The sequence below is a fragment of the Euleptes europaea genome, chromosome 6 (genome assembly GCF_029931775.1).
Source record: "Euleptes europaea isolate rEulEur1 chromosome 6, rEulEur1.hap1, whole genome shotgun sequence".
In the NCBI taxonomy this organism is placed as follows: domain Eukaryota; kingdom Metazoa; phylum Chordata; class Lepidosauria; order Squamata; family Sphaerodactylidae; genus Euleptes; species Euleptes europaea.
The window spans coordinates 93,567,178-93,591,765 of NC_079317.1; the positions used below are offsets into that span (position 1 = coordinate 93,567,178).

The following is a 24,588-nucleotide window of genomic DNA, read 5'->3' on the forward strand; positions in this document are numbered from 1 at the left end:
GAAAGCTGATATCCTCACTTCAGTTCTGAAAAATCCCTTTGAAAATGTTTGCTTTTATGATTTAAAATCTTAGCTGTTTTGTCCTTGTTTCTTCTTACAAAGACTTGTTTTGTTGACTCAGCCTTCGGACCACTTAAGATAAATTTTGACCTCATTCTCTTATTCATTACCTTTTGCAGAAATTGTTCTCTTGTTTTTCTCAGATATACTGAATTTTCTTAACGGATTGATTAAACAAACAAACACTTTATTACGGCCTTGCCAGAAAAATACATATGGTTAGCTCAACGGGCAAATATACTCATATACATACTATATGCTGTTACAACATAATCCTTCTTTCTGGGAACTCAGTCCTAAATAGTCTGAATACATAATTACATAACCGATGGATGCCCTTTTGAGGTTAATCCTTGCACTCCTTAGGAATACTCTTAGATTGACTAATTTTAATCGCTACTGCACAGAACGTGGCCGTGGAGAATGTAACCTGCTTGTTTCCCCCCCAATAACAACATCTGCAATAAATCTGCTTGCGGTACCCCTGTGACACCTTTTATTAGGGGAAACATAAGCTGGACACGAGCCTCATTATACCAGGGACAACCAAATAAAACATGTGCCACTGATTCCACCTCCCCTGACCCTCAGGGGCAGAAATGGATTGATTATGCCATTTTTCTCCTTACATATTAAGTAAGATAAGAAATACTGCTAGGATATTTCTTTATGCGTTGAATCCTCTGAATTGTGAGTTCAAGGTAGTTTATAGAGGTAGATCTTCCTTGCCTTCCTCCAGCATTCCCCTGTGACAACTGAAAAATGATGCTGAGAGTTGGGGGACCTTGGTAGACAAATGTACATGGAGACTGTGGTGAGGAGGAGGAATGGGGCAAAATTAGTCCCTCTTTTGTGCTAGTGGTTTTAGGGTTGCCTGGGAAATTCCTGGAGATTTGGAGCAGTCTCTATGCAGGGGGGAATTTGGGGAGAGAATTCAGCTACAATGGTATACTATAGTTAGCCCTCTGAAACTGCCATTTTCTCCAGGGGAACTGGTCTCTGTAAATCTGGAGATCAGTTGTAATTATGGGAGAACTAAAGGGCTCACCTGAAGGTTGGCAGCTCTTCTGGGCCCAACCCATTATTCTGAAATAACGCTTGCAGTTAAAGTCTAATTAAACATTTTAAAAACCTATCCTTCCTTCCTTTATCCCTTAGACGCTCCTTGATCCATTGATCTTGAGCAGCATATATCTAATGTTTGAGGGATATAAGGACTGAAACAAATCTTGCCACTGACAATGTAGCCTTGGGATCCTTATCACTTAGTAAAAAAGGCATTATGTCGGACACAGAGGCATTAGATGTATATGTTTAAAGGGGAGAGATATAATGTGATCGAAGTTCCTCATAAAAGCAGCATTCCAAGTGGGCATGAGCTAATGTATCTATAGAGCCATAAGAGCAAGGTCAGGTCCTGACTGGATATGGTATATTCAAAATCCTGACCTGCATAACCATAGAGGGGTTAGCATTCAGTCTAGCTAAACAGAAGGCTCTAGAAAGACGAGGAGTTGTCAAATAAAAACCTATCTGTCAAACATATACTAATGTAGGGTTGCCAGGTCCCTCTTTGCAACTGGCGGGAGGTTTTTGGGGCGGAGCCTGAGGAGGGCAGGGTTTGAGGAGGGGAGGGACCTCAATGCCGTAGAGTCCAATTGCCAAAGCGGCCATTTTCTCCAGGGGAACTGATCTCTATCGGCTGGAGGTCAGTTGGAATAGCAGGAGATCTCCAGCTAGTACCTGGAGGTTTAATAGAAGGAAGCACCTACACTAACTAGTCACATTGTGCAAAGGAATAGTAACAAGCTCTTGCAATATATGCAAAATAGTGATGTTATTCAAAAAGTGCAAAAACATGCAAACCAAACACATTTTGGATACTTACAGTTAGGCCTCCATTGATGCTGAGGGCTACCATCTTTAAACATGTTTCAGTGTCTGTTAGGCCACACTTTCGGAGTTCGCCCAGAACAGTAAATGTTTCTTCATCACAGATCTGGTGGGGGAGAAAACTAATCAGCATACGTTTAGGCTTATAACAGGAGAGCCTACGGTGCTCAGAAATTATTGCCGAGGGACAATCTAACTCTCTTAACGTCTGGAGGCAGTTTAGACCTAGGATTGGGCTTATTATATAGAGATTGTAGTTCACCGATTGCAATGGATTTTTCAATGGAAATCCTCGAATCATCAACTCTATAGAAAGACCCATTTCAAACACGATTCATTTCTTCCTTTAATCCCCACCATTTGCTTTCTAAAACAATTTTGTGCACTTTAATACCTAAATACTGAATGAGACGTCGCTTCTTACAAAATAGACAGGGAGCAGGGAACACTTCTGGTTCCTTTAGCTCAGGGGTTCTCAACAAGGGGGGAATTCCCCCCCGGGGGGGATTTTAGGGTTCCAGTGGGGAAAATGGGACCACTATTCAGCAAAGTGTGATGTCCTGTAGATGATGTACAATCTGTAAAACTGTAGTTTTTTTTTTTTTTGAGTTAGACTATCTTGGGAAGGGGGGACTTATATTCAGAACAATGGTGAAAGGGGGGAATGGAGCAAAAAAAGCTGAGAACCACTGCTTTAGCTAGTTCTTACAAACTTTTATTTTGATTGTTTCTCCCTCCTACAACTTTGTTGTTAGAGCAGTGCCATTGAAAATGTTACATGTGTAGGGTTGCCAGGTCCCTCTTCTCAACCGGCGGGAGATTTTGGGGGCGGAGCCTGAAGAGGGCGGGGTTTGGGGAGGGGAGGGGACTTCAATGCCATAGAGTCCAATTGCCAAAGTGGCCATTTTTCTCCAGGTGATCTGATCTCTATTGGCTGGAGATCAGTTGCATTAGCAGGAGATCCCCTGCTACTACCTGGCAGTTGGCAACCCTATACATGTGGGATCCTGCGAACGTTTACAAAATACTCTGCTGTGCCTTACAGTACTTTTCAGCAGTGCACTTTAACGCGGCTTTACAGCAGCTTTGCAGCACTGTGGCCAAGCAAATTTATGCTGTTCCAAGAGTTGCTATTGGCTGGAGATCAGTGGTAATAGCAGGAGATTACCAGCTATTACCTGGAGGTTGGCAACCCTAGCTGGTGTTACAACATGTCTGGAGTATTTTATCAACTTAGAGTGAAATTTGTTACTATTCCTAGGGAGGAGAATTTGTGTGTTCTTTCCCCATAAAAAAGTGTTTCCTGTGAGCTTGCTTCTGTACAAATTTATAAGAGCACCGATGCATAATGCATAATGCATAATGATGGCACAAATGTGGTCAAAGCAATGAGGATGAGAGACGTTTAAAACTTAGAATCAGGAACAAAATTCTGCGATGTGATATCCAAAGCAAAAGATTTGCTTGGAGAACAATTGCTGTGGTTTTATAATCCCGGTAGTATGAAGAAAACAAATATTTTACTAATTTCTATTAGGATTAAGTCCTGGTTACTTGCCTTAGAGAGAACATAAGTACAGTCTCCGTGCACGTCATAACGTTTTTCATCATAAGTGGAGATGTGTGATCCACCTTCTACTGAGCAAATTCCTGGGCATGGCATCTCCGTGCAGCTCCACTGTCCTCCACTACAATAACTGTAAGGAGAAGGAAGAAAAGGAATCTAAGTGAAGACTTGTCTGTTTTTAGGAAAGGTGGCATTAGCTTGTATTGTTTTCTACCATTCTAGCCTTTGCATCTTATGCAAAAACAAACATTTTTAAAGCATAAGAATGGGTGCTTATTTTTGTTAAAAGGGTCGGCATTTTGCAATTTAGGAAGAATTTTAGCAATAACACTCCAACGTTTTGATGCTGCAATGAGGAATAAAGGCTAGATTTTAGGCTGTACTAAATACAAGTTCATTCAATCAATTACCAGGACCGGCAGTGGTCTGAGTATGTTGTCCCTGGAGCATAGGTTTGGCCATTATAAACGCAGGAGCACTCCTGCATGGAGATGCAGCCAGAGTTGTTGATGTCATCATATACTGTTCCTAAAGGAATAAATAATATATAAAGTATAATGAATATTTAACACAGCTGAAGCAATGACAAATGATAGTATGCTACACGAATCAGTCCTAGGGCAAAATTTGCCGCAGATGTAAAATATGCTCTGCTTCCCCAAGAGACAAGCAGTTTGCGCTAATATTTTAATTAATCTTTAAAGGGCAATGTTTGAACGTAAGGAGATCTTCTTGTCTGCATAGTGAAGGCCATAAAGATCAATGACACCCCACAAGAGCGTATTGAGAAATTTCAGCCACTGCAATCTTTTGAAGAGCCAGAATGGCCCTTTGGGGATAGAGTGAAGATGGATGGTTACCTGCAGGACAGAAGCAGCCATCCAAACAGTGGTCTTCACAGAGCTGAGATCTTTCAGAGTTGGTGCAAGCGTCAGCACAGGGGGATCCACATTCTTGATACTGCATGTTGAATGGACATGTTTTTGCTGGAAGAATGGATATGGATTAGTTCTTTGGTATACACTACATAGTCTTCTTAAGAAAATAAAGCCTGATTGTGCATCAGTATTAGCAGAATGGTACTGTTATCTGCCACCTGATGGACAGAATACTACAGTAAATGCAGTTCTCAAATGGTATCCTTGGGGAGGGGCTGTGGCTCAGTGGTAGAACATCTGCTTGGCATACAGAAGGCCCCAGGTTCCATCCCTGGCATCTCCAGTTAAAGGGACTAGGCGAGCAGGTGATGTGAAAGACCTCTGTCTGAGACCCTGGAGAGCCGCCGTCGGTCTGAGTAGACAATACTGACTTTGATGGACCAAGGGTCGGATTCAGTATAAGGCAGCTTCATGTGTTCATGTGTGTGACGGTTCTAATATGACTACTTATACGCATCCCTAATAATTGTACCATATGATGTCCGTTAATATGAACAGTCAGAATTGTGTGTGGCTTTGAAGAGAGGAACTACTCATCACACATAAAAATTGTAAAAGAAATGGGGAACCAACTATGTGCTAAACAAAATGTGGTTGGTTAATGCCAGATTATTGCTCCTCATCTCCAGTTTAAATATGCAGTAGTTACCACAAGCAGGCATGCAGAGAACTCTTAGAAGAAGCTATCAAGTGTACAGGTATGCCAGGCTAGCCCGTGGCCCTGACATTACAGCTTGCTGTGAGGCCCTGAGAACATGCTCTGAAAAATCTGAAGGCCAAATCCTGACATCTGGCAACTGTAGGAAGGAAGTGCCCTCAGCAGCCAAAACAAGATAAGCTCTCTGCATTGGCATCATTCTTCTGAACCATTCTAACCAGGCCGGCAGTTGCCCCTCACAACAGAGCAGATGGGAAGGGAGCCAGCGAGGATTGAGAACAGGGTCGAAATGGCTACAGAGATTGGCAGATATGGACCGTTTGGTCTCACCTGGTGTTTAATTCCACTTCATTGCTTTATTTGCAATGTTTGTGTGTTTAAAATATTTATACTCCCTGCCTTTCCTCCTGAAAAAGCAAGAGCCCAAAGGTGCCTCAAAATAGGCTTCTAATATAGGAGGATAATTCTGAAAAATTAATTAAGATGATAAATGGGACCGGACCCTGGACAGACATCTGTGGAACACAGTGTCTCCTCCTCCCAGCTTGACACTGATCCATTAGTTTACATCTTCACAATTGTGCAACTCTACACCGCACTGTGCGTATTCTCCTTTTCAGAGCACCTTCTGATTCATATTCTTCCAGGTTAATTACTGACTATCATGTGGAACTGGATCAAATGTCCCCTTGAAATAAACAAAGATTAAACACCACTAAGTACCCTTTTCTTCACCGACTAGGTATGGATTACATTACATAAATACTTACGGCATAAATCGGAGGTTCGCCAGCTCTGAGGGTGTCCACCAGCATGAGCGCATTGCCGGGAGTATTCAGCAAAAGTGGCACAGAGACAGGAGAATCGTGTGTTTTCGTCACAGAAGCACAAGTCCTGCTCACAAGATTCAATGTATTCATCCACCCCTACCAGATTATTACAGTCAGAGAATGCAGGGCCCGTCAGTATTTCCCGGCAAACAGTCTAGATGGAAAGCGGGAGGGAAAAGACTTTATTAAGCCAGCATATTCCGCAATTTCAAGAAAGCATATGTTAATGCCGCTTGGACGGCAATATCATCAGCAATCATTCCATTTGATAAAGTAACATTGTAAGTCGTGTTCCTGCCCAAAGGTCCTAACAATCTAACATCCCACTGTGAAGGACATATCGAAGGTTTTTCTTTGCTTTGACATCTTGTAACTTTTTCTTAAGATTCTAGTATACTCAGGGCTTCTTTGTGATGGTACTCACCAGTACTCAGTACCAGTACCTTTTCTCAGGGCTCTCCCAAGTCCAATTGTGGGAGAGGGGAACTGGTAGACATCAGCACATTATGTATGAGTACTGGGAATTGCTTTTCTTTCTTTCTTTCTTTCTTTCTTTCTTTCTTTCTTTCTTTCTTTCTTTCTTTCTTTCTTTCTTTCTTTCTTTCTTTCTTTCTTTCTTTCTTTCTCTCTCTCTCTCTCTCTCTCTCTCTCTCTCTCTCTCTTACAAAAAAAGCACTAATACTGTTAGAAAAAAAGACTAACGCAAAGAGTTTAAAAATACTTACAGAAACATTGGCACAGTTTATCAGAGATGAGGATGTAGGATCGGCACAGTCTTCTGTTGGCCCATTCATCTTTTGCATATTCCCAAACTGCAATGGAGTTATCTTGGCATCTGTAATAAATAAAACCATATGGCATAACTGATTCGTAGAAAGAGAAATACCTGTTATAGGCATTCCCTTTCAGGCATTCTCTTAGAAGGGAGCTGGTGCTCTTGGAATGTCTACACAGCTGCTTCCCTGCTCTCAGTAAGGTGTTGCAACTGAGTCAGAATGCAGTAAATGTCTTGCTGAAAAGCAGGTACTTGTTTATTTTATTTTATTTTATTTTATTTTATTTTATTTTATTTTTGAGGGATACAGAAAAGAAGGGGAAAGAGGGGGAATATAACATTTCATTTCATATCATATCCGTGCTCAAAATAACCCACTTTCTCGTTCTTACCCCCAACTAAGATCTCTTATTGAAATGCCGGAGGAAAACAATAGCACTAGACTCCTGTTATTTCGTCTCTGTTCTACACATCCTCGTTTATCGTCGTGCATTACTTAAGGATTGTTGTGTTCTTAAAAACAGTTATATGCTTAAACTTCAACTAATGCCCATTTTCTAAAGCCCAACCCAATAGTAAATATACAATAGTCATATCTATTTTATGTAACTTATTTAAGTCTAACATAATCTCTTATTTCGTGAACATATTTTATCATGCATATCTATCAAAAAACGGTTGCCATCTCTTGTTGGAAATCCCTCTCAACCATCTAGGCCACAGAAAATTAACACATGAAGTAATGGCAGGAATGGAGGGGGGTGTAACAGTTCTCTCTCTCTCTCATTGGGTGTATTTGTATAAAACTAAAGCAGTTTTACCTATAAATTGCACAAATGTACCAAACAGGGCAATTTCACATGCTAACCGAATTACAAAAGATATATTTTATATTGTTAAAGTAGTAAAACAAGTTTAGGGTTGGTAAGAAAGTATTTTATATATTGCAACCCCCCCCCCCCACACTCTGGTTTTTTTTAAAAACTCCCCCCCCCCATGGTTTCAAAGTTTCCAGAAATTTTACATCTTCGTATGAAATCGATGCAGTAGGAAGGCAGAGGATATAATGGTTCCCAGCTATTCCAGTAAAACTGAGGGCTAAGAAAGACTTTCCCTGAGGACTCATTGGCCCCTTTCAGATTACCTTTCTAAACCGGATGTTATCCGTTGTTGGCCCAATTCTGAGTAAAGCAGTATAGGGACAAGTGTTTCATACAGCTCATTTCAATCTGTCTATGAGCTGTCTCTAAAGCACTTTGAAGTGCTCTGGCCATTTCAAACAGTGCTGTGCTTTCCCCCTGTCTCTTTTAGCTGCACACTGTTTTTCAGCTTCCCCCCCCCCCAACTTTCTAAGATTAGTGCTATAGAGCTATAGCATCATAGCAATCCAATGCATCCAAATGCTTGTGATATAGCACTGAATTGCTATATCACCAGCATTCAGATGCGTTGAGTTGCCTATGGTGCTATAGTGGTAATCTTAGAGCATTACAAAAAAGCTGAAAAAGAACGCACCACTAAAAAAGTGGTCCTTTCGGAAGCACTCCAGACATTTTAAATAGCACACTGCAGCAATTCAGAAGCACAAGGAAGAACTGAAAATGGGAGAAAGCTGTTTTCATAAAAAATGGCTGGGCCCTAGGATGCCAACGGGACACAAGGGACTTTGTCTGAAAAGGTAAAAAATAAATTTTAAAAAATCCATTAGCAGCCAAGAGCCAAAACAGTTGTGTCTGAAATGACACAAAAAATCTGTTAGCAACCGACTGCCCAAATGGATTTGAAAGGAGCCATATAGTTGCTACCAGTCATATTAGACAGCTCCTGCAATTTATTTTATTTATTTACTTCATTGATAGGCCACCTTTCTCCCCAAAGTGGCTTACATTGTTCTTGTTTCCTCCATTTCATCCTCACAACAACCCTGTGAGGTAACTTAGGCTGAGACCAGCCCAAGGTCGCCTAGTAAACTTTCATGGCAGAGTTGGAATTTGAATCTGGGTCTCCCAGATCCTAGCTTGAAACTCTAACCTCTATATACCACACTGGTAAGACAGACCAGAGAATATAAGGCAACTCAAAATCTTACACTTTCATCTCTAAAACAGTACATTAAATATTGTTTGTTGTTTATTTGAACCATAGTATCATCTTGGAGACTAAAATTCATCTCACATTTGAATGTTTAATATGTGAAAGAAAAGTGAAGAATAACATGCTTGAGGCAAAACCAGTGTTTTTACAAATGCTTAATATGTGCTTTCTTTTATTTCAAAAAGGATAAAAAGCAAAAATGTTGGAAAAAACTGTAGCCCCACAGTACACTAAATGATGATGTGTAGACCCAAATCCAATAAACAGATATTTTTGATACTCACTGTTTGAAAGGAATTCATTGTATGTTTGAATGCCATTAAAATCACCACAAAGCCCACAGGTCTGATTGGCATATTTTTCGTCCAGTTCCAGCTGAAATTATATTGAAGAAAGTTGATAAAAGTTAATAGATAGACTCTGCACAAGATATAAATTGAAAATGAATGAAGGCAGCTGCATTGGATGCACCAAAACAAACTCCATCAATATTGTGTAAATGTTTCAACAAGCTAATTCAAATTTAGTGGACGGAAAATTGAGGTTTCATTTGTGACCGAGAAGCTCGGTACTATTCATTAAAACCTAGCTTTCATTGTAATATCTGTAACAGAAGCAGTTCTCTTTCTTCCCATTACACAGTCTTTTTATTTGGAGCCCCCCCCCCAATTCTGCAAGTCAACTTATTGTCTATCAAAGTAAAAAAAAAAATTGGAAAGGAAAATTGAGGTAACAGGTGTAATCAGCAAAGGGGCTAGTAAGTTAAACTTGGAAAGCAAATGTGTATTTTTTTCCCTTTAAAAATGGAGATTAAATGTCAAGTGGAAACCCACCTTGGTAGCTCTCTTTAAGTATTCAGTGACTAAAAAGATTTCTAGGGAAAGTGAGAACTGGTACATCCAGTAACAGGCACAAGGATACAAAGAACATGTTATTAGCCTGACCTTGAAAATTTGCAAATTGACCTGAGTTAAGGTCTGCACTGTTGACCCAGTTTCACTTGTTTCACTTACCTTCATGCCCAGTTTGAGGCCTTTAAATTAGGATACCTTATTTAGGTAGTTTCTGCACCATGCATGGCTTGGGTGAATGGGTATGCAACATGTGAGTCTATGAGGAATATGTTGCAAGAATTTTACTCCGGCAAGTGGTGGAGTGGTAGAATATTTCAAAGGTTTATATACCGTTGGGCCTGAATGAGACCAGTCCTACATCTAGCACTTGTACTTACCATGAGGCTGTCTTTTTCATTCCACATGAGGTCCAGACCCTCCTTTACATGCACTATCACATAGTTTCCAACTCTCTCAATGCTGCATCCAGATTCACTGTAAGGCACCTGGATCCTGATGGAAAAAAGCACCCGAAACAGTGAGGTACAGCCATATACAAAAGGGAGGGGCAAACAGGGCAAAATATCTGTGCTTCCGAGCCCAGAGTTTTCAGGTGCTTTGTTGATACCTCTCTTTGCATGGTTCTTTCAGACTATTCTAATCAGACTTTTTCAGACTATCATTCTTTCAGACTATTCGAAGAGATTGGGGAGGGGGTATTTCCAGATTGTTCCCTCTTCCTGAGAATTCTTGTGGGTACCCATTTAGTCACTATATCTAATATATCTAATATATCTAATAATATAGGAAGGTGACACTGGATCAATTAGTAAAATTACTGGCTCCTACGTGGAGGACGAAAGCAGCACAGCTGAGTATGGTGGATCAGAGTATCCCTTATCCAGACATCTCATACCCAGACTGATCTGGGCCCTTCGAGCTGATCTGTGCTGCCTGCTTTCAATGTTTCCTCTCACCTAAAAATAAATAAATGCAGTGTACACTGCATCACAGGTGGAGAATGAACGCCTGGCATGGTTAGTTTGTTTGTAGTTTGTTGTTGCTCTGGTTTAACAGCTGATAGAGGTATTCTGGTGAGATAGTTAAACCTTTGCTTTCTGATGGTTCAATGTGCACAAAATTATTAAAAATATTGTTTAAAATTGCATTCAGGCTATGTGTATAAAGTGTATATATAACATAAATGAATTTGGGTCCCATCCCCAAGGTACCTCATTGTGTATATGCAAAAATTCCAAAATATTCCAATATACGGAAAGATCTGAAATACGGACCACTTCTGGTCCCAAGCAGTCAGGGTAAGGGATATTCAACCTGTAGCATGTACTCTAGCCAACGAGGATTAACAAAAAGAATTAACTAAAATAACCAAAATGATAAAAAATTAAAACTCTTTAAAAACCTGCCTTTCGAGGGCTGAAAATGCTGCCAAAGGAGTGTGACAGTAGCTGAATGTTGGTTAAAAAAGGGAGAGGGGTTCATTAACAGACAAATACTGAATTTTAAGATCTTATGTTCTATCTTTACAATAACAATCCAAATTATCCATGTCTTTATATAGTACGTCCTGATCCTTTATTTCAAGACCCTCTGTTGTTGTAAATGTATTACAATTTCAAATACAAACAGTTAAAAAAAATCCCCTGAAAGCTTTTAGGAATCTCTAGGAAAACACTGGGGAGGGGGAATTTCCAGATTGTTCCCTCTTCCTGAGAATTCTTGTGGGTACCCATTTAGAAGAAGAAGAAGAAGAGTTGGTTTTTATACGCCAACTTTCTCTACCGTTTAAGGGAGACTCAAACCGGCTTACAATCACCTTCCCTTCCCTTCCCCACAACAGACACCCTGCGAGGTAGGTGGGGCTGAGAGAGTGTGACTAGCCCAAGGTCACCCAGCTGGTTTCGTGTGTAGGAGTGGGGAAACAAATCCAGTTCACCAGATTAACCTCCACTGCTCATGTAGAGGAGCAGGGAATCAAACTCGGTTCTCCAGATCAGAGTCCATCGCTCCAAACCACCGCTCTTAACCACTGTCCCACGCTGGCTCCCTGTATATCTAATATATCTAATAATATAGGAAGGTGACACATGCAGGGATATGGAAAAATATGAGACCAAACTTATACTTCAACCTTATACTAACTTCAAGCAGGAAGCTGACCCATGTAGGGTTTGCACATGGTTATGAGCCTAGGGAGAACAGTCAAATGGTTTAACTCAGGTTAGAGAAAGGATTTGAGGTCCAACTATCTATTAATTAATCCGTTTGAGGAAACAGCTTTGTTTGGTGCACAGGAGTATGTTTCTACCTTTCATTATTAACTGAAATGCCATCCGTTTCCATTTCAATGTTCATCCCAGCAATGTTCATGCTGACTGTTTTGATCTCGTGGGTAGCATTTTCCCCACTAGTGTGTCTGATCTGGATGTTGAAGTCCTCAAAGGGAGCATTGCAGTGGGAGGCAAAGACATAGTTGCAGACTCCGGGGAAATGGTAGATGTCGCCATCAAACGTCTTGTAGTAGAAGTTGCCCCATGTGCTACATACACGTCCGTTGTGAGCTGGATTGAAGGCTGTGAATTCACAATAGGTTGTAAAGTTATTGTGTATATTTCCTGGGTCAGTGAAGATCATTATCTACATTTTTTAATCCATGTTTTGATATCTTAAGGCCATTTCATGCATTTGGTTGTACGTAAGTAACATTTGACATACTAAAATGGGCTTTCTTTTTCTTGCCTAGTTTTGCCCTGGCCAGGCATAGGCTTCTGTGTTCAGCTAAGACAGGGGTGGGGAACCTTTTTCCTGCCAAGGGCCATTTGCACATTTATGACATCATTCAGGGGCCATACCAGGTGTAGATCTCCCGGTGGGGGGGGAAGAGGCTAGGGTTGCCAGGTCTCCAGCCACCACCTGGAGGTTGGCAACCCAGGCGAGGCCACACAGAGAAGGCCTGCAGGGTGCCCCCACTCCCACCTCCCAGGCAGAAGGGCAGCCAGCAGTGGGCCCGAGAAAACGAGGTGCCAGGGGGGCGAGGCCCACAGTCGATTGGCAAGGGAGGAAGGAAAACAGAGAAAGAAGAAAGGGGAAGGAAGGAGAAACGGAGAGAAAGGGAGAAAGAAAGAAAAGGACGGAGGGAGACAAAGAAAGAGGGAGAAAGAGAGGGGAGAAAGAGTGACAGAAAAAGAGGAAGAGAGAAAAGCCTTCCCACACACACACACCCGCGCACGCTGGCCCCATGCGACCAGGCCCCAGCCTCCCCTGCCCAAACACACCCGGCGGCGCACAGAGCCCCACGCAACCGGGCCCCAGTCTCCATGCCCTCTCCTCCCCAGAGTCCACAAAAGGGCCCCCTGAAGCCCGATCGGCTCCTGCATTCATGCTCTGCTCCCTCTCGCTGCTCAACAGCCGACAGTCGGCGAGAGGAGGTCCAAAGGGCACCGCAGCGCCGCTGTAAGCCGTGGTGCCAGGAACACCCTCTGGGAGGGCCGCCGTGTGCCCCGCCTCTGCAGCGGGCCCCCGGAGCTCCCGAGGGCCACAAAAAATGTCCTCGGGGGCCGCATACGGCCCCCGGGCCTGAGGTTCCCCACCCCTGAGCTAAGAGCATAATCATGCTGATATTGCCACTTATCCATCTCTAGTCCAAGCTGAGCATGTACAGGAAACAGCAGAAAGGCCTATGGTCCACTAAGTTATTGGGCAGAATGGTAAGGGTCACTTCTTCTCCCTTGCACAGCATGAATCAGAGTCGATCTGGCAGAAATGTCAGTCAGCCTTAGGGTTGCCAACCTCCAGGTACTAGCTGGAGATCTCCTGCTATTACAACTGATCTCCAGCCGACAGATCAGTTCACCTGGAGAAAACGGCCGCTCTGGCAATTGGCCTGTATGGCATTGAAGTCCCTCCCCTCTCCAAACCCCGCCCTCCTCAGGCTCTGCCCCAAAAACCTCCCGCTGGTGGCGAAGAGGGACTTGGCAACCCTAGTCAACCTCCTTTCCATACGGACAAAGGGCATAAAGTAAGAGGATGGGTAAGCGACTGCATGATGGTGTATAATGTTCAAATTAGGATTGCCAGGTCCCTCTTTGCCACTGGTGGGAGTTTTTGGGGGTGGCACCTGAGGAGGGCGGGGTATGGGGAGGGGCTTCAATGCCATAGAGTCCAATTGCCAAAGCGGCCATTGTCTCCAGGTGAACTGATCTCTAATGGCTTATCAACAAATTATTGCAATCCAATAATTTACCAAAGGGATTTGTCCTATTACTAATGTGTTGAATTGCCAGCCTATCTGTTAATCTGTTTCCTTATTCATTCTGCCTTTCTTATAAGTAGGGTTGCCAACTGCCAGGTAGTAGCAGGAGATCTCCTGCTAATTCAACTGATCTCCAGCCGATAGAGATCAGATCACTTGGAGAAAAATGGCCGCTTTGGCAATTGAACTCTATGGTATTGGTCCCTCCACTCTCCAAACCCTACCCTCCTCAGGCTCCGCCCCAAAAATCTCCCACCCATGGCAAAGAGGGACCTGGTAACCCTACTTATAAGCATACCTGCTATACAACAGTATACTGAGAGACATCATTTACTAACTTACAAGTTATAACAGGTGTAGTTGTCAGCGGTGGGATGATGGTGACCGTCTCAGAACTTTCTGCCCCAGAAACTATAAAAGATGAAAGATGAAAGTTTATATATTTAATTAGAAGATAAATCAACGGATGCTTTCATTGCAGGTTGTGAAGCCAGCCTCCCAGGGACTGGGAAGCAAGTATGTGCATGTCTCCATGCCTGGAACATCTTTTAAAGAAGTAGCAATCCAAGGCTGCTGGTGCTCCTCAAAGCCCCTAAAGGAATATGCTACCCACTTCTTGGCGTGTAGGAGGCCGGGAGGACCTGAGCCTCAGAGCCTGGTGGGCGTTCTAGCTTCCAGGTATCTGAGAAGTATGAGATGTTTTCCCCTTCCTGTCTGCATCTCAAATTAAAGTTGAAAAGACCTGTTCCGCTCTGCTGATGGTCTTTTGACTCTAATCTGGGCCTTCCATTTCATAATCAGGGGTAGCACTGCTTGTCAAATTGTAAGCAATCTCACTCTTAAAAGAGACAATGTCCTTCCTTCTATGTGTGTGTAAAGTGCCTTCAAGTTGCAGCCGACTTATGGAGACCCCTTTTTGGGGTTTTCATGGCAAGAGACTAATTAACAGAGGTGGCTTGCCAGTGCCTTCCTCTGCACAGCAACCCTGGTATTCCTTGGTGGTCTCCCATCCAAATACTAACTAGGGCTGACCGTGCTTGGCTTCTGAGATCTGACGAGATCAGGCTAGCCTGGGCCGTCCAGTCAGGGGCCTTCCTTCAATATGCTCAGTTAAAAGATGCAGACCCCAATCTAAAGATAGTTGTGCCTTGTGCCCGCTGACTTCAGTGGGGACTTAATTTATACGATGTAGTAACTAAACGTAGACACCCGACCCCCAAAGAAACAGTCTGTCAATCAGGGTCTGCACTTTTTGTGGGGCTGCCCTCAAAATTGGAAGTTACAATAGGTACAAAATGCTGCAGCTATTTTGCTATATGGAGCTGGCTACCAAGGTCATGCCATGCCCATCACGAAAGAACTTAATTGGCTGCCTGTTTGTTTCCAGGATTAATTCAAGGGATAGCCCCAGGCTAGCTTGATCTCATCAGATCTCAGAAGCAAAGATGGGTCGACCCTGGAAAGTATTTGGAAGGGGGACCTCCACGGAATAACATAAGAACATAAGAAAGGCCCTGCTGGATCAGACCAAGGCCCATCAAGTCCAGCAGTCTGTTCACACAGTGGCCAACCAGGTGCCTCCAGGAAGCCACAAACAAGACGAGTGCAGCAGCACCATCCTGCCTGTGTTCCACCGCACCCAAAATAATAGGCATGCTCCTCTGATACTAGAGAGAATAGGTATGCAGCATGACTAGTATCCATTCTAACTAATAGCCATGAATACCCCTCTCCTCCATGAATATGTCCATTCCCCTCTTAAAGCCCTCCAAGTTGGCAGCCATCAGGGTCTGATGACATGGAGGCAGGCAATGGCAAGCCACCTCTGAACGTCTCTTGCCTTGAAAACCCTAAGGGGTCGCCATAAGTCAGCTGTGACTTGACAGGGGGAAAAAAGCCCTAAATTGCCTTTGACCAGGCTATTTCAAAGATCACCTTAATTGTCTGGTAGGCACATGTGAGAGAGGATGTTCTACATAGACCTTTTTGTGTGATCCCCTACTTGATATTGAGTGGTCACAAAGAAGAGGGCTAATGGAACTTCCAGCAGCAGACTACGTGTTTCTTTTCACTGAAGCTTTAAACTGAGACTTTTGTGTGTGTTTTTCCTGTATGCTTACTTATGGTCACAGGATGGGATTTTATATCCAAATAAACAGAACAAACGTAGAATGAACCTAGTTGATTAGAATTCCTACAGACTTCTAAATAGAATCATAGAGTTGGGAGGGACCAACAGGGTCATCTAGTCCAACCCCCTGCACAATGCAGGAAACTCACAACTACCTCCCCCCCCCCACACAACCCCAGTGACCAGAAGATGGCCAAGATGCCTTCCCTCTCATCATCTGCCTAAGGTCACAGAATCAACATTGCTGACAGATGACCATCTAGGAGATATATACTTTCATAATGTGAAATGTAACAAAATTAAAATGTTTCAAGAAGCTTATATTTTTAGTAAAATAGCAGCTTTTCAAGGAAAGGGGCAATGATACTTTTAAAACGTAATCCCCAAAGCTGTTTTCATCAAGATATCGTGAAATGTTTTATGTTCAGGCAGTACAGAATCAAATAGCACCCAAGCATTAAATATTTACTTGGAATAGTATTAAAACGGGGGAAATCCCAATTTAAATTCAGACTTTTTGTATGGTTTACCAGACAGACTATTAATAATAGTGCAATCTAATTGCAGTTGTGTTTTAAATATGAAAAGAAAAGCAAAAAAGTTTTTACCTTTTTGTTGGATGCTGCAGATCATGAACGTTAGGGCCCATAAGGGGACCCCCCTTCCAAACCCCATCTGGACTGGAGTTTGGCGCAAAGGTGTGCAGCCAGCTTCTGGTCAGAAGGACTACCTCACCTGTATTCTCCAAGCCTTATATAGCAGCCAGTCTTGGCCTCCGTCCCAGTTTGTTTGACAGGGTCCAATAAGGTGGGGCTGTGAGGATCTTAGTAGATGTGGAGGTAAACAGAGGATGCTCTTCCAGTTCCTTGGTGACTGACCAAGCATGTTTGCCTTTTGGGAGGGGTATTATTTTTTTGTCAAGGTTCCATCTAATAAAGGAAGCAAGAGATGACTAGCAAAAAAGGTAGGATTTCTTCCCCGTCAAAAGCAACGGAAGATCCTGGAACAAAAAAAAAAAGTCAAGGATCTTTTGAGTCAGTATGTGGTTTATTGAGTGACAGACAGGCCACTGTTTCGGATTCTGGTTACTGTTAAGTGATGCCCATCTCATTGGGCTAAAACCTGTCTTTCCTTGTTAGCACAGAGAAGGAGTGAAAGCTTTTCATGCATGGGAAACCCACTATGATTTGAGAACTATTATGCTCCTGAGCAAATCTTTTGCGAGAGTAAGAAGTGTCAGAACGGTGCTATGCAACAACATATAGGGAGCACACACATGACTTATGCGTTTTTGATGTATTATAAAATATAGCCTGTCGTCTGTGACCTTTCATTAGCTATAAACTTGCCATGGCCATTAATTAAAGTTGCTAGCTCTTAAAATGAAAAATGCTGGTACCTGCTCTGGGACCTTGATGGTACTTTGCACCCACACATTGAGACCGAGGACCTGGGCCGTAGCCTGCTAAACCATCTCATCTGGGGTCGACTGGGTCCAGTGGTGGAACAAGGAGATTGAGGTTTGGGCAGTTCTGGGAGAGGAACTCATTCTCTTACTTTTTTGCCATCTGGCCTCGGCACTGGCTTCCCAGCTGCTGTATCGTCAAGAATTGTTCATGGATATTCAGCAACACTGTATTTTTAAAACAGTCCAGCTATTATAACGGAAGTAAAGAGTCAGTTTGGATAGGAAAAAAATGCTTCTCACAGAATATAACAAGAGTTGCTTAAAATAGGTGCCAGTAGAGCCTTTCCCGTGTTACATTCAGTGTGTTTACATAGGTACAGGTGTTTGTGTGAGTGGCAGAACATGCATTCATTCCAAGGTTGCACTTATGACTAGTACTTGAAAATCCAAACTGTGTATACATATAGTCTACATGTGAAGTGAAATTTAACAGATGTATACTGAATATCTACAAAGGCCAATAATATTGAGAATTTTGGGACAAAGAAGAAGAAGAAGAGTTGGTTTTTATATGCTGACTTTTTCTACCACTTAAGGCAGAATCAAACCGGCTTACAATCGCCTTCCCTTCCCCTCCCCACAACAGACACCCTGTGAGGTGGGTGAAGCTGAGAGAGCATGACTTGCCCAAGGTCACCCAGCTGGCTTCATGTGTAGGAGTGGGGAAACAAATCCAGTTCACCAGATTAGCCCCCGCCGCTCATGTGGAGGAGTGGGGAATCAAACCCGGCTCTCCTGATCAGACTCCACCGCTCCAAACCACCGCTCTTAACCACTACACCAAGCTGGCTGGTAGAGAGGTTTGGGACAGAGAGCCTAGGGATTGGATAAGAGAAAAATCACATGGTGCTTAGGTTGCCAACTTTGAGTTGGGACATTCCTAGAGGTTTGGGGGTGGAGCCTGGAAAGGGTAGGGTTTGGGGAGGGGAAGGACCTCAGTGGGGTATAATGCCATAGAATCCACCCTCCAAAGCAGCCGTTTTCTCCAGCACATCTGATCTTTGTTGTCTGGAGATCAGTTGTAATTCCAGGGGATCTCCAGGTTGACAGCCCTAAATGGTAGACTGTGAGCTAGCTTCGGCATCACTTAATCATGTGCTCTCTAAGGCTGTATGTATGGATTAAGGAGTCTAAAACAAACAAAACTTTTTGAATATCTATAGTTATTTTTTTATGATGAACTCTTTTGGGGCCTCATGCTTGGATGATCAGTGTCCTGGACAGGAAGCAGAAGAGCAATCTATAAAGAGCAACCTAGTTTGAAACAGATGTGCAGACCAGGCACTTAATGTATGTGGAAAAGGCATTCTGGGGAGGGAAAGACAGAGAGATGATAGAGGCATAAAAGAGAAGGGAGGAAATTCTTTTACATCTGTTCAATTGAGTGGCAAGTGTTGTATTTAAGTATTTACTGCTCAAAATACAGTGTGAAGGCCTTTGATAAGGCTAGGCTGTGTCTTTGTTACACAATATAAATAAAGACAATTGCATCTGAAGTTACTGGATTGCCTTTTTATAATATGCTGGGTCCATTGAAACAGGAACGCAAGGGTGCTGGCAGATGCAGAGCTGTCCTGCTCTCCTGATCTTCAGCCACTCCCTGAAACCTCCAAACGCTGATACTTCTGGTCATGGAACCCTGTGGCCAAAAGCAACATAGCCCAGAGCACTGCATTGAGGAGTGGGAGTGAGACAGCACTGTCCCCTCCGTGCTCTTGTAGTAGTAGTTCTGCTTGGTTCTATTGGTGCAAAAGTGTGGTGTGACCAACTGAGCCTCGTTTCTCCTCCTCAAAGCAGCTGTCCCAATGGCGTGGCCTGCATAGGTTCTGCATATCTCCAGCATCATATTTTCAGAGGTACCAAGGATTGATGTGATAAGGGGGCAGGATCCATTCTGGAAAGAACCTTCTGCTGGTGCCTCTTTAGATCCTACTCACACACACACATACACAAAACTTTATTGGCATAATAGCAGCATTATAGCATGCATTAAGACAAACACCATGTGGAAATCATATTCTTTCATGAATTGTCCATCTGCTAAAATCAGTACATAAATAAAATTGCTAAGTCTCTCCTCATATCATAGCAAATAATGCCATCCAGACCCTTTAATATCAAACACGCTGGTGCATATTTATAGTCGCAATTTTTTTCCTATACCATCCTTCTCTCTCTCTCTCTCTCTTTATTTTTATAACAATTGCAAGAAACTCAGCAACATGCTCAGTGACTTCTGGGATTCTATCCATTAATAAAAATTTAGTACCCATGTCTACTGTGGTTTTTGGGGGGGCTTGTAGATGATGATTTACCCTGACCTGGATGGCCCAGGCTGGCCTGATCTCATCAGATCTCAGAAGCTAAGCAGGGTCAGCCCTGGTTAGTATTTGGATGGGAGACCACCAAGGAATACCAGGGTTGCTGTGCAGAGGAAGGCACTGGCAAACCACCTCTGTTAGTCTCTTGCCTTGAAAACCCCACAAAGAGTCGCCATAAGTTGGCTGCGACTTGACGGCACTTTACACACAGAGATGAGGATTAATTAATTTTGAATGCTGTTGAGTATAGAATAGACAATGCAAGAGGATATGATGGATTGAGTCTGGTTCTTTAAGACTGCAGCTACAAAACCTTTTCTCACGTGGTATTTTCTTATATCTGCCACTAACCATAGCTGATGGGAATATATTCAGCCTAGCCAACACAAAGGCTTTATGATGCTGGGGGAGACCTAAATTTGAGAAGTATTGGGCCATGGTTTTCTGTAAGTAGGTAAGGCCAAAGAAACATAGTGAACAGATCTTGTTCGCTCCCGCAATTATTATTTGTTGTTCCACATCCCAGATCCTCCTTTGGATCACCCAAGAATGTAGGCTTCTCCAGAGTTGGCCATAGCCTCCAAATCGACACCTAAAGAGTGATTTTTTTGTGATATCAAATGCGACCATTTAGAGGTATAAGGGTCAGCAAGTAGACTGGCTATAAGGCTGTTAGATGGGGTTCAAAAATGGAGGTGCAACCAAAATCTAATGGCCAAAGCCCATGCTCTAGATCCTACTCAATGTTCCCGCAGTCCTGCAATTTAGCGGTTTTTAAAGATTTTGTCCCTGTGATTACATGTGGGGTTTTTATATAGTTTTACTATATCAGTATCAGTATTTATTGCCATGGTCAACAACCAGCATAATTTTAAAAACACACAAACAATTAATAATAATCCCAATATACAATCAAGTTTTGATTGTGTATGTTCATGCTGCTTCCCCATCTCTTCTTCCCCATCTTCTATTGCTGCTTTGTACCCCTGCTCATGTGCTGTTCACCACATTCTTTAAATACATAAAACATTTACATTTCACAGCCCGTAATTTACAGATGTGAGGTGTTTCCATCTGTCTCTCATGGCTGTCAGACTTGATTTTTATTACTGGCAGAGGCGGGCAAACTGTCCAGAACTGGAACAATTTGTGCATGCACATTATCGCACTGCTTCAGGAGAACTGTAGCTTTTTGACAACCCCCCTCCCACTGACAAAGCACAAAGAGGGGTGACCGGTAAATAATCTACCCTTGAAAAGTAAAGGTAAAGGTCCCCTGTGCAAGCACCGGGTCATTCCTGACCCATGGGGTGATGTCACATCCCGACGTTTACTAGGCAGACTTTTGTTTGTGGGGTGGTTTGCCAGTGCCTTCCCCAGTCATCTCCCCTTGACCCCCAGCAAGCTGGGTACTCATTTGACCGACCTCGGGATCGAACTCAGGTCGTGAGCAGAGCTTTTGACTGCAGTACTGCAGCTTAACACTCAGCGCCACGGGGCTCCAATCCTTGAAAAGTAGGTCATTTTAATTACTTGACCATGTTCTGGGGCAATACGCTTCCAGAGATAAGGAAACTTTTATCTAATGACTGTTCCATGGAAAAGCTACTGCTTGTTGCAGGACATAAACAGCAAAGTAGCTTATTCACCAAGGCACAGTCCCTCTTCACCACCGGCAGGAGGTTTTTGGGGCGGAGCCTGAGGGGGGCAGGGTTTGGGGAGGGAGTTCAATGCCATAGAATCCAATTGCCAAAGTGGCCATTTTCTCCAGGTGAACTGATCTCTTTTGGCTGGAGATCCATTGTAATAGCAGGAGATCTCCAGCTAGTACCTGTAGGTTGGCAACCCTACTCATGACCCCATAAAACATACATTTAATTCTGAGGTGGAACCTCAGTTCATTAAACAAGCACTCTGGGGTCAGGAAGTAAGTAGGTGTACATGAGTACAAACCCGAGTCCGCCGCCAGGGTTTGCACAAAATAAAACTTTAAAAATTAAAATGTTGTAAATATTGTCGAAGGCTTTCACGGTCAGAGTTCATTGGTTCTTGTAGGTTATCCGGGCTGTGTAACCGTGGTCTTGGAATTTTCTTTCCTGACGTTTCGCCAGCAACTGTGGCAGGCATCTTCAGAGTAGTAACACTGAAGGACAGTGTCTCTCAGTGTCAAGGGTGTAGGAAGAGTAATATATAGTCAGAAAGGGGTTGGGTTTGAGCTGAGTATTGTCCTGCAAAAGTATTGTCCTGTAAGTATCAAGATAATGTGCTAATGAGGGTATGGTATGTTAATATGGAACCATTGTATCCTGAAGTGATCTGTTAATGTGTGTAATCCAAAGCTAATCTGTATGGCTATTGTTGAATGTTGTCTTTGTCTGGAGGTTTTTCAGGGCAGGAAGCCAAGCCTTATTCATTCTTAAACTCTCCTCTTTTCTGTTAAAGTTAACAGAAAAGAGGAGAGTTTAAGAATGAATAAGGCTTGGCTTCCTGCCCTGAAAAACCTCCAGACTGACAAAGACAACATTCAACAATAGCCATACAGATTAGCTTTGGATTACACACATTAACAGATCACTTCAGGATACAATGGTTCCATATTAACATACCATACCCTCATTAGCACATTATCTTGATACTTACAGGACAATACTTTTGCAGGACAATACTCAGCTCAAACCCAACCCCTTTCTGACTATATATTACTCTTCCTACACCCTTGACACTGAGAGACACTGTCCTTCAGTGTTACTACTCTGAAGATGCCTGCCACAGTTGCTGGCGAAACGTCAGGAAAGAAAATTCCAAGACCACGGTTACACAGCCCGGATAACCTACAAGAACCAATTAAAATGTTGTGTTTCTCATGAGATCTTGGCTACCATCTTCAGGGAGCAAAAGAGAGGGGCTGCCTGTCACCTGCTCCCTGAGTTAGGGTAGGGGGATAGCACTGGCCCTGTGAGATACTGCAGAGTATTATCTGCATATTGATGATAACCCAGCCCAGTATCTAGTTGACCTCTCCCAGTGACTTCCTGTAGATGTTAAAAGCATGGGAGATAAAATGGGACCTTGAGGAATCCTGTAGGTTAGAGGCCAAGGGGCCGTGGCAGTCTCCCAGCTCCAAGCCACTGAAACGTACCCTCCAGTAGGAATGAATGACTGCAGAATGGCGACTTCCAGACCTAACCCCAAAAAACCGTCCAGAAGATCTATGGAATCAAAAGCTGCTGAGAGGTTCAGGAGACTCAACATGGCTGCAGTCTCCCTGTCCATCTCCTGGTGCAGGTCATTCACCAGGATGATCAAGGCTGTTTCAGTCCCACCAAGCCTGAAACCAGATGGTATCTTTCAGAAAAGCTTTAAGGAAAACACTGTAGCATAGATTATTAACAAAATCTCATTAACAAAAATGGTGTAACAACAGAGCAGGGGTCATCAATCTTTTCTTTAGTGAAAACCATTTCTGAATAATTAACTCCCCCCAACACATTACAAAGTTGTGTTTTGTCCTAGAAACAGAATATGGAGTAGAAAGAACACTGGAAATTATGGTAAATAGTGACAGAGAAAAACCCTATGAAGTAAAAGATTTTAAAAATATAAATGCCTAGAACAGATAAATAAATATGAATTGTATGTATTTTTTAAAGACCACCTTTATAGAGAAGAATACAGAAGTAATGCTTATGACCAGTTATATTTCTTTCCTCTGGTCTTGTTAAGCCAGCAGGAAAACGTTCTTGCAATATTCTTGCTCTGGCAACGCAGATACTCATATATTTTTTTTCTGTTGTGAGTTTCCTGAAATGAAAGCAGCTACCTGGAGGAGTCAGGAAACTGCATTACACGTAGGTAATCACTCTGGTGACGTGTGCGCATCTAAGCAATTTGCTTGCTACGCAGAATGCAATGCAAGTCCCCAGGAAGGGTCCGATGGAAATGTCGAGGTAGCTGGAAGGTTACTTGAATAGCAAAGTGTCCTTCTGGGTTGAGGGTATAATATTTTAGCCTTATGACTCACCCGTTTCCTTGCGAAGCTGATGAGGAGTGAAGAAAAATTGCTTGGGAGGGGTGTGTGTCTTTGCTCACGGTTCCTCCACATAGCTAGAGTCATACATTATGGATGCTTTATTACAAGTGTGCTTTATTCAGTTTAAGTGAACTACAATTACAATGCTGTGTACTATTCTAGAAGACTGTACAGTCATACTTCAACAGTTCTTTGAACATATTATAGCACTCGTCTAGGTTTATTTATTTATTTACTGAAGTTACATCCCGTCTTTCTCCCTGATGGGGACCCACATTGTTCTCCTAGGGTTGCCAGTTCTTCTGCTATGGTGTGAGACATCTGCCGCTGGCAACCCCCAATGGCCACTGCTGCTCTGTTGGGAGAAAAATAAAATTTAAACCCAGAAGTGACATCATTCCTCTCTAGGAATTGTCTGAATTCATCCCCAAATTTCCATGAAATTCCAAAACTGCAGTTGGCAACACTAGGTAGTGCCCTGCCTGCCCGCGCCCCATGCGAGACCAGGGAAGTGGCACCTGGCCAAGGTGGGGCTTTTTTCCAGTCGACCTCTGATAAGTCTCCACATCCAGAGGCAACATACCTCTGACTACCAGTGTTGGCAGACAGCAACAGGGTAGGGCCTGGGTCTCTATGCCTTGTTTGCCATCCAGGTCAACTGGTCGACTACTGTGTTAAACAGGATGCTGGACTAGATGGAGGACCACTGGTCTGATC

At 43.0% G+C, this 24,588-nt stretch overlaps 1 protein-coding gene across 1 annotated transcript in view; it reads right to left on the reverse strand.

The window, feature by feature from the left end:
- LOC130479563 (mucin-5B-like) overlaps positions 1-16,727 on the reverse strand; it is a 74,258-nt gene extending 57,531 nt beyond the window's left edge. Inside the window, exons 1-11 of the mRNA XM_056851961.1 lie at positions 16,661-16,727; positions 14,264-14,332; positions 11,978-12,242; positions 10,047-10,161; positions 9,100-9,190; positions 6,672-6,781; positions 5,887-6,100; positions 4,381-4,506; positions 3,931-4,048; positions 3,512-3,650; positions 1,949-2,059 (exon numbers count right to left, since the gene is read on the reverse strand). Coding sequence (XP_056707939.1) covers positions 1,949-2,059; positions 3,512-3,650; positions 3,931-4,048; positions 4,381-4,506; positions 5,887-6,100; positions 6,672-6,781; positions 9,100-9,190; positions 10,047-10,161; positions 11,978-12,242; positions 14,264-14,332; positions 16,661-16,727 — 1,425 coding nt within the window. The remainder of the gene's footprint in view (positions 1-1,948; positions 2,060-3,511; positions 3,651-3,930; positions 4,049-4,380; positions 4,507-5,886; positions 6,101-6,671; positions 6,782-9,099; positions 9,191-10,046; positions 10,162-11,977; positions 12,243-14,263; positions 14,333-16,660) is intronic.
- Positions 16,728-24,588: the final 7,861 nt, after the last annotated feature.